The sequence below is a fragment of the Lethenteron reissneri genome, unplaced genomic scaffold, assembly GCF_015708825.2.
Source record: "Lethenteron reissneri isolate LAM-NWPU_2019-01 unplaced genomic scaffold, ASM1570882v1 scaffold_1640, whole genome shotgun sequence".
Taxonomy (NCBI): domain Eukaryota; kingdom Metazoa; phylum Chordata; class Hyperoartia; order Petromyzontiformes; family Petromyzontidae; genus Lethenteron; species Lethenteron reissneri.
Genome location: NW_026891378.1, coordinates 2,386,009 through 2,396,821, shown reverse-complemented (window position 1 = coordinate 2,396,821; position 10,813 = coordinate 2,386,009). Strand labels below are relative to the sequence as shown.

General features: G+C 53.7%; 1 protein-coding gene across 1 annotated transcript in view; it reads right to left on the bottom strand.

Annotated features, from left to right (window-relative positions):
• Window positions 1-9,676: 9,676 nt before the first annotated feature.
• LOC133339073 (E3 ubiquitin/ISG15 ligase TRIM25-like) overlaps window positions 9,677-10,813 on the bottom strand; it is a 30,073-nt gene continuing 28,936 nt past the window's right edge. Inside the window, exon 6 of the mRNA XM_061547195.1 lies at window positions 9,677-10,241. Within this exon, the coding sequence (XP_061403179.1) occupies window positions 9,691-10,241 (551 nt within the window). The 3' untranslated portion in view covers window positions 9,677-9,690. The remainder of the gene's footprint in view (window positions 10,242-10,813) is intronic.

Genomic DNA, 10,813 nt, shown 5'->3' with positions numbered 1-10,813 from the left:
TTATCTTCAGGGTGTAGTTAATGATTAAGTCGTTGTTGGGTGTCCCGAACTCCGTTGATATCCTGTGGGTTGCCGTGTTAATGACTCGTGTTGTTACATCCTTTTGTTGCGAAATCGCCATTGTTATTGTGTATTCTGTATGGAGTTTCGCTCGTGATTGTTCACGTGTAACTGTCAGAAACTTTGATCGTCATTGTTGCCAAGGTACAGACCGCATGGATCTTTGCTCGAGAGTGTTAACGGTGTATGGACTGTTGGGTACTTGCTTGTGATTATTTACTATGTACGGATTGTCTGGAGTATTGATTGTGTGCGTTGCCATGTAGGGACTGGATGGAGCATTGCTCCAAATGATTGACTGTACGAACTGCGTATACTGCATATACTGTATTAATCAATTCGGCGATTCTTGGGTTTTGTCTAGTTTTTTTTTGCTCTCAAAATTCGAATCCCCTGAGTCGCATGGTTAATGTTGAAAGGAATTTTGAAATGACAGGTTCGGTGTGTTTCAAACTCACTGGTTGGTTCCTGTCCGTTGTTGCGCAGATGATGTCTTTTGTGGGGGATTGCCCCTTGTGTTCCACATGGAATAGGGGGTGCGTTTCAGTTAATTTCCGCCAAATTGCGTTGCTCTCTCAACTCGGTTGGTACAGCTGCATGCTGCAATGCGAGTCTCGGAGATGATGTGTACGGATACGGGATGTGAGGTGTATTGTTGTGACCATTGAATATTCGGGATCGTCACAAATTGTGCCTACCTTTTCGGCATTGGATCAGTTCAGTGGGGGATCCTAATTCAAATTGTATGTGTTGTGATGGTGTTAAATTGCGATTGTGTGGGGGATGACTGCCTTGGTTTGTGGCTCTGCCGTCATTGGTATGGAGCATTTCAATTGCGATGGTGACATGCTGCCAGGGATTTGGAATTGTGGTGCTGGCTGTCACCTATCTTGGGGCGCAACTCCTGACCAGGGTGGCCCAATAAGTGTTGCGTGTCTGACACGAACGGTGTGGTCCCGTCATGCTGTGTCTAACGGCTTGACCTGACAGCCCGGAGATCGAGACACTCCGTGGCTTGTCTAGCCTATTGGGTTGTACGCTCACATGGCTCAGAGAGTGTGGTCCCATCATGCTATGGCTGACGGCTTGACCTGACGGCTCGGAGGTTGAGACCCTCCGTGGTGCGTTTGGAGCTGTAGGCTCGCCCTGACGGCCCAGAGATTGAGACACTCCGAGGCGGTTTAAAACAGTGGGCTAGAGATTCATAGTGTTCAGGTGTAGTTGTCCCATTACGTTGGGACTGTATCCCTTCAGTTGTTAGGGTGCATGTTGTGCAGTGAGTGAACGATGGGTCGTCTCAGCTCGGTCGGTACAGCTATATGCTGCGGTGCGAATCTTGGAGAGAGACTGGGTTAAAATTCCCCCGATACGGCCGACGCATGCTACTAGTTGTGATGCCGCGTCCGAAAGGCGGTGGGGTGGTAACATGGAAATTTCTCCCCCCCCGATATGGCCGACGTGCACGGTTTTGGGATGCCACGTTGGAAAGGCAGGGGGTGCTAAGGGATGACGTGTAATGTTTGTGGTGGTCCTCGGTGAGGGTTGCTGGGACGCAAGCACAGGTAGCCTTGGAGATGCCGTTCGCGCGTGCGGCCGCCATTTCTGGACAAGAGCAGGCAGATTTATTTTGTTTGTGTCATGTCAATTTTATATATATTTTTTCAAATGTAGATACTGGAGCAGCCCTGAAGTGCGACTTCTTTGCCCAGTACATGTGTAGTGGTGATACGCGCTGGGATTAGGGATCGTATGCCAGCGCGTAATGATTGGCTGTGTAGGTGGTGACGCGCGCTGACGGTGGAGGATCGGGGGTCAGCGCGGGGTTGTGGGTTACGGGGTAATGATTGGCTGTGGGCCGGTGACGCGCTGAGAGGGAGTGATCAGGTGGCAGCGCGGTGTGATTGGTGGAGTAATGTTAACACGCGCTGGGGAAAACGGATCGTAGAGAGAGTGCGTCGTGATTGGTTCACTAAGGAACGATGCTCACGTCGACGTCCGCATCAGCTCCGTCTCTCGTGAGCAGGGGCTATAAAAGGGGATGCACACAGGCGTGAGGGCAGTGTGTAACCAGCGAAGAATGAAGACGGGGATGAAGACCTAGGGCCCTGCGGTACCTAGCCCCGCTGTCCTAACGGGACCGGAACTCTGTGTAACCCAGAGGCGAGTGTAGTGTGTGTAGCCATAGGCATAAGGTCTACACGAGCCGAATGCATTGTGTGTAGCCAGGGCATAGGGTCTACACGAGTCGAGTGTATTGTGTAGCCAGAGGCATAGGGTTACACGAGTCGAGTATATTGTGTGTAGCCAGAGGCATAGGGTCTACACAAGTCAAGTGTATCGTGTGTAGCCAGAGGCCTAGAGTTTACACGAGATTAGTGGAGTGTGTAGTCGGAAGAAGGGAGACCACACGTTGTATTGTGACACGTAAAGATTTAATAAAAGTGTGTTACCCGTCAAGAAGTTCCTGCCGTCAATTCCAATACTTCAACTGGCGTCAGAAGTGAAACGGTCCTCCAAGCATGGATACAAGGAGGAGCCGTCGGACCCACAGGATTGACCACGGGGACAACCTCGACGACGCGGGCCAGCTGGCATCAGGGGGTGAGGAAGAGGAGTTGCCCACGGGGCAGGATCCGCCGACGGCGCCGGACGAGCGACGGGGGACTGACGCCGTGCTCCGCGAGGCGCACTCCCGTCTGGCGGAGCTGCTGCTCGCCGCCGCGTCCATCCTGGCGGAGATCAGCTCGTCGGGAGGAGCGGGGACGGCGGCCGACGTTCTACAGGGTCGCCCTGCAGATTCCCGCCAAAACGATTTGGCGATTCCCGCCATTTCATCTGCACCGACTTTTGGCAGGAACGGCCATCACCACGTGGCAGCGGTTTTCCATGCGCGCCCGCTGACGTCACCAACGCGCGCGGCGGGCCGCCATCACACACCCGCCACTGGGGCCGCCATCTTACACACCGACGGGGCGGCAGAGAGGAAGCACAAGGAGGAGGACGACTTCATCTTTCAGCAGCGCCTTCCCACGTTGTCAGCCTTCAAGGCGGAAGGCGGGGATTGGAGCCAATTTCAGCGCAGATTTTTGGCGCATCAGGAGATGTCCGCCTGGTCCGACGCTACAGCACTGCGGGCACTGCCTGCCATGCTGGACGACAACGCGCTCGCGGCCTTCACGTCCGCACGCAGGTCGGACCGCTCCACGCTCAAGGATGCGCTGGCTCTCATGGCCAAGGTCTATGGTCTTCCCTCGGTGTGCCGCCATCATTTTTATGCAAGACGGAAGGCGGACACGGAGACCGTGCTCGCCTACCGCACGGCGTTGCTTGCTCTCGCCGACGCCGCGTTCCCTCGTATGGACGAGGAGGGCCAAGATGCGATGGTTTTGGAGCAGCTGCTCAAGTTGGCGCAGGACCTGGGGGTCCCCATCAACACGGCCGACGAGACTGATATTTCTTCCTTACGGGTCGCCACGAGCATACAAGCGCACGAGGTCCTTCAACGTAAGCAGGGGGTCGTCTGCAACGCTGCCGTGGCCTCAACTCCGGGTCCGGTTGTCACCGTGCCCCAAGTCATCAGCCCACGAGAGGAGGCGTTCATCGCGGGACGACCGGGGGACTGGAGGTCGGGGGGTCGTTCGCCTCTGCGAGCGGCCCGCAAGCTGGAGCAACCGAGATCTCCGACAACTGTCATCACGTGCTATAACTGCGGCCTCCGGGGCCACGTGGCCTCCGGTTGCCGCGCCCCACGTCAGCGCGCCATGGGACCTCGGCTGGACGACGAACAAGGCCCCAAGTCATCCCTGCAAACCCCGGTGTCTCGGAACTGACAGCTGCCGACCACCGGCGGCCGGATCTTCACGGCGGGGCCGGTCCTTCCAGGCCCGATCCGCGCCGTCTAGAGCTGCCGGAGCCACCGGACGGTCGCCAACGTCCCGTCCCATACGACAGACCGGCCAGACGGACTCGCGCTAGGTCGCGCTACTTTGTGTAACCTACCACGTGAGGAGTCGAGGCAGCCGGAGCGCCTCGGCACTGTGTTTAGTCACAGTGACACTTGGCGCGTTCGTTTTACGGTGTTCGCTTTTATTGTGTTGTTCGTCGGGCTGTATATTGCTTCGTATTTAAGTGTTGTTGTTGTTGTGTTACGGGGCACACTGGGAAGTGGAGTTTCTTTGTTACTGCGTTGACGTTAGGTTGTGTTGTTGGTTAACAGCCGGGCCGGCTGCAAGCTATGTGGGAGGGGGTGATGTAGTGGTGATACGCGCTGGGAATAGGGATCGTATGCCAGCGCGTAATGATTGGCTGTGTAGGTGGTGACGCGCGCTGACGGTGGAGGATCGGGGGTCAGCGCGGGGTCGTGGGTTACGGGGTAATGATTGGCTGTGGGCCGGTGACGCGCTGAGAGGGAGTGATCAGGTGGCAGCGCGGTGTGATTGGTGGAGTAATGTTAACACGCGCTGGGGAAAACGGATCGTAGAGAGAGTGCGTCGTGATTGGTTCACTAAGGAACGATGCTCACGTCGACGTCCGCATCAGCTCCGTCTCTCGTGAGCAGGGGCTATAAAAGGGGATGCACACAGGCGTAAGGGCAGTGTGTAACCAGCGAAGAATGAAGACGGGGATGAAGACCTAGGGCCCTGCGGTACCTAGCCCCGCTGTCCTAACGGGACCGGGACTCTGTGTAACCCAGAGGCGAGTGTAGTGTGTGTAGCCATAGGCATAAGGTCTACACGAGCCGAATGCATTGTGTGTAGCCAGGGCATAGGGTCTACACGAGTCGAGTGTATTGTGTAGCCAGAGGCATAGGGTTACACGAGTCGAGTATATTGTGTGTAGCCAGAGGCATAGGGTCTACACAAGTCAAGTGTATCGTGTGTAGCCAGAGGCCTAGAGTTTACACGAGATTAGTGGAGTGTGTAGTCGGAAGAAGGGAGACCACACGTTGTATTGTGACACGTAAAGATTTAATAAAAGTGTGTTACCCGTCAAGAAGTTCCTGCCGTCAATTCCAATACTTCACATGGGTCGACCCTGAAGTACGACTTCTCGACCCGGGACGTAGACAGACGTCCAGAATATTAATTATTGTGTGTAGAGGGGTGCTAGACATGTTGGTCTTCACCTTCTCACCACCTGACGGATGGGACGGTGGTAGGGTGGTGTGGAACCCTGCCATCCATGGGGTGGTTGTGTTATTTCGGTTCGATTACCGGTGTTGGTTGTGCATCCAACGCGTCGGAATCTGTATATTTTTGTTTTATTTTCTCCCGCCGGTTAGTATACAATCATCTCCACTACCCTGGGCCCGGGTGACTGTCATGTCCGAAGAGCGGAGGCGAGTGTTCGTTGAGTGATGCCTCAGGAGGGTTTGTTTCTCATCACAGGAGGCAGTATCTACCTGGCACCTTGGAGTCGCCGGTTATGCCGACCGGCTATGGACTGGGGGGGGTGTGTGCACCTCCCCTGGGGGGCCGTGTGCACCTCCCCTGGGGGGCCCGGCCACATGGACTCGTGGAAGACTGGCTGCTCTACATAGTTCTCAGACGCCTTGCTCATTGCCTACGCCTTCGTTCCAATTGCCACACTCACATGTCGGTGCATGCGTGATTCTCACGGGGATGCTGTGCTGGAGCGTAAGTGGGTTAGCCAGTTTTCATGTATATTTGTTGTTAATTCCCCGTTTTCTATGCGGTTCCTTCCTTTTACCCTCGTCGATTCTGTGTATATTACGTGATTGTATTTCTTATCGGTCGCCGGTCATTTATTGATGTTGCTGGTTCGGAGGCACACCCTTTCGATGTTTCACAGTTGTGTTACAGCCGGGGACGGCTGTGTGTTTATACAGGGGGGGGGGGTGATGTAGTGACATAGGACGTCACTACTGTGTTGGCCCGTAAGAGGGCTGGGGGCCCCAAGGGGGTGCCTGGGAGGTCACGTGGTGGAGGGACCCAGACCTCCCGTGAGGTGGAGGAAGGGCGGCGTGGCCTGGGCAGAGCCGGCCACGCCTGGGCGGAGCCGGCCACGCCAAAGCGGATATAAGCGTGGTGTGAACGCAGAGCGGGGCTGTTGAACTCCGAAGTGAAGACGATATCATCGGTCCTCAAGTCCCGGGTCGTCGTCCTGGACCAGGCAGCCCGTTGGCTGCCTGGTCCACTCTGTGTCGTGTTCCAGAGTGTTAGTGAGTTGAGGAAGGTGGTCACCACCTCATGTACAGTGTTATATTACTTACCATTTAATAGTGTTGCCTCCAAGCTGTGTGTGTGTGCACCTAATTCGAACCCACTACACGTGTATTGCTTTCTATAGACTCTAGGTTAAAGTTGCTTTGTATAAAAAAATAATACTCAAGACAATAATACGTGCCGTGTTTTTTTTTTACCTTCGATTTTTAATTGAACATTTTTATTTTCTAATCAAACACGACCAGCCCGCATGGCCTTTGTACCTGACTGTCCGTCCCTCCATATCTCGCTCCAGCCATCCAACCAGAAAAAATCATTTTCCTAATGTAGTTTGCTAGTATGATGATCTGAATATGATATGATAACTTGATGACGCATTCCACTCATTTGCGTGGGATGAACGCTCTGGGGTGAATGGTGGATTGGGAGGGAGGGAGGTTGTGACGTCAGCACCACGCATGAACCCGGCTCAATGCTGTGGGGTGCGGTGGTGACGTCATCCCGCAGATGCGCGCCGTGACGTTACCACTTGCTCGCCCGCTCGCCAAGAAGCCAGGCAGGCAGCCATGAATTCAGTCATCAAAACTTATAAACATTTCCGTACAGTAATGGTTATAGTCCTATTGCAGGATTGAACAAAGACGGTCACGGTATTGTGTGGCGCTGTTAGAGGTGCTGCTTCTGCAGCCGTCTGGAACGCCTTTCCTTGCATAATTATGAAGCCACTGGAGCTCTTCACTATTAAATCATCTAAATTTACAAACTATTTATTTATTTATTTTTGTGTTTAGTTTGTTGTCCTTCCCCCGCACCTCCGATTAGCCCAGTTGGTTACATACATTGCAATATAATTTCAACATATATACAGTATATACAGGCAGGCGGCCAGGAATGCAGTCGGCAAAACTTTGTGAGCCTTGGTTTAAGCAACGACTGGCTTTGCTGCTGATGAGACACTGAATGTCGAAACCGACCCAGAGTGTTGCTTGCGTTGAACCAAATACAGCTTCAATTACGCACTCCCAGAAGGCCATGCCTGCGACTGATGGAATGAGTAAAACGTTATGTGGTGTGTATTATGTCTTTAATGTTTCATGTGGAGATAAGGGATTTGCGAAGGGGGGGGGGTGATGATGATAGTAATGGTGATGATGATGGTGATGATTGTGATGAAGGTGGTAGTGGTGGTAATAATGGTGAAATGGTGATGGTGGTTTTCACGGTGATGATAATGACAGTGTGATGCCGCCGCCACGAAGCCGTTCAGCAGGCGCCCCATCTACGACCTCGCCACCACCAAGCGACGGAGCCGACCCCGCGTCCCCCTCACCTCACCTCACATGAACACACCCGCACGCATTTCCCCCCCCCATAGAGCTCCGAGGGGAGGTCACCTGGCCGACCGGTTTTTATCCGAGAAGCCCTTATCGGGATGAAACTTTCACGGTTTCCGGCGACCAGGGAATTGGACGACCTCCCCGGACGCTACTTTGCACCGCGGCGCTGCGACCGGCCTTAAGATTGCAAGGTTGCAGCGAGGGGCCACTCGGCCACCGTGGGTGAAACGCATCCCACACACCCCACCCACGCAAGTATCGACGGGGCAGGCAGAGGGAATAAGCATTGTGATGGAGGAGCATCATTAGAAAACACGCAGCGCATCTGAATTGCATAATCAGGCACCCCCGCACAGGCAGCGGAGGGACGGCATAATTACGCTCGGGCACGCAGGCACCATTGTTAGGGGAGTTAAAGGATAAGGCTGTTAGTATGAATAATCGGGAGAGCGGGGTCACGCGGGGAGCCGTGCACAAATTCCCACGGCGCACCTTTGTAATGGACGCCGCCGCATAATCTGCAATAACAAAGGCATGCGTGAGAAAGGAATTTACTTGCGGAACGTCGCACTTGCGGAACATCCGATTAGCACATCGAAGACGCACGGTACGTGGGAAGGGGGTAGGGGCCTGAGTCCGGGAATTAGGATAAAAGGGAGCGTAGCGAGGTAGAGCTCTCTCTTACTCCGAGAAGCCAACGTCCAAGTCGGCCCCCAGCTCTGCCCTCCGGACGTCCGTGCGACGTGTCGAGGCAAGCAGCGAGGAAAACCCACGGAACGTCGAGTGCCTCAAACCGTGAGTAAGGAGGTAAAAGTTTTTCGTGAACGATAAATAGGGAATAGGTCCCGGGATAGTAGATTAGGCAGCCTCGTCGATTCATACTGACTCAACAACCAGTCCCAGGTAGCAGACAATAAATCATTAACAGCTGATCGTGGCCTCGTGTGATCTCGTATTATAAGTGTGAACGCGTGTGGTACTGTGTATGCGTAAGCTCGCGGCGTGCGTAATCGGCGTACCCCAGGTGCGCGATCATAACGTGAGCGGCCAGCGGGCGGCGAGCACTGCGCAGAGCGGCGCAAGAGTGGGTATCGCGTGTGGAGCTGTATGCGTGTGTGCGCGCACGTTCACTACGTGTATAATACAGGTGCGCGATCCTAACGTGAGTGGTCAGTGAGTGAGTGCCGCGCAGAGCTGTGTGTGGGTGTGCGCGTACGTAATTAACCATGCCTACTACGCGGACCCGCGGGGGAGGAGAATCCTCGAGCGACGGCCATCACCCCATGGGTGAAGAACCCAGCAGCGGTTCGCCTAGTAGCGAGGGGGCGAGTAATGAGGTTAACCCGGCCGTTAGCGGTACAGAGGGAGGGATCTCGGGGGCCAGCGACCCCCACAACAGTGTTGGTGGTGGTGATGATAGTGATCGTGGTGATGATGGTTATGGTCATGATGGTTATGGTGATGATGGTGGTGGTGGTGGTGATGATAGTGATGATTATGATGGATGTGATTATGGTGTTTTTTTGGGTGTTGATAGTGATGGTGGTGATGATGGTTGATGGTGGTGATCGTGGTGATGATGGGGATAATGATGTTAATGATGTTGGTGATGATGTTGATGATAGTGATGATGATGGGTTGGTGGTGATGATAGTGATGATAATGGAGTGATGGTAATGATGAAGATGATGATCATGATGATGGTAATGATTAAGGTGATGACAGTGGTGGGGATGGTGATGATGGTGATGATGGTGAATCGCAGGGATGAGGAGGCATGGTGACGCGAGCGCGCAACTGCAGGTGAATGAGCGGCCACACAGACTCTGGCACTGCGCTGATTCCCCACTCAGATTTCATTCAAATCCCTCAAACTTCCGCACCCGCGATTGGTACTGCATTGGTGACATCGCTCACGCACACCAACCTGAACCTCACCCTCCCCCCTCACCCTCCCCTTATCATGCTCACCTCACCCTTCCCTCAATTTTCACCTCGCCCTCCCCTCACCTTACCTCGCCCTCCATTCCACCTTCCCCTCACCCTCACTTTACCCTCTCCTCGCCATCCCCCCTCTCCGTTTCTTGGCTTTCTATCTCTCCTCATCCTCAGGATGCGCGACTCAGATCCACGATCTCCAATCGATCATTACAACTCCGCACCAACATTCCAGGGTAGAGAGGCTGCAAAAATCTCTGCCGAACCTCGCGGATCACCTCCATGGAGTCGGCGCGGTAAAACACCAGGAGCCCCCCCTCCCAGTACAGGTGAAGCCCGATTCTGCGGGGGGGCGGGGCCCCCCTCACCGACAGTGCAGTCTCCACTCCACCATGAAATACTGAGAAGTTTTCGCCAAATTTTTCTAAACACCAGGACGCGTCGTTCCCTCCCAGCTGCTGTGCAGCACGATCCCCTTTCCGTGGGGTCGTCCGGTACGCGACTCCAACCCGCCACCGCTGCGCGTCCCCCACGTCCACCTCCCAGTAGTGGTTGCCAGACGAGAAGCTCTCACAGCACAGAGCTTGAACACAGCAATCAAACCGGTGTGGGTGATGGGGGTGAAACTGGGAGACACCGGTCCACGTCATCGTCCTGAGATCCGAGGAGATCAGGAGTTTGTTATGAGCTGAGTTTATGTCGAGAGTCGGTGAGCGTCGGTCTGTGACAACAGCGATGACAACATTAATACAGAACACTGTTATCACCATTAGACACCATCACCACCATCAACATCACCATCACCAAGCATCCTCACCATCAATATCAATGACAACATAAACATCATCATCAACACTACGAACATCAACATCACTATCACAATAAGCAACATCACAACCATCATCACCACAACTAGCACCATCACAAACAATCACCACCACCATCACTACCATCACAACTATCCCCATCACCACCATCATCACCACTATGACCAACATCACCAACACGACCAGCATCATTATAACCATTACAACGACCATCAAAGCCAACATCACCACCATCACTACCATGACCACTATCACCACCAATATCATCACTACTACCATCAGCGCCATCAGCAAAACCATCACCACCTATATTATCACCAATGTCACCATCATTACCATCACCACGACCATCACTGCCATCACCACGACCAACACCATCACCAAACCCATTACCATTCCCATCACTCACATTATCACTAACATCAGCATCATTACCAACATCCTCATCACGACCACTATAAAAAAT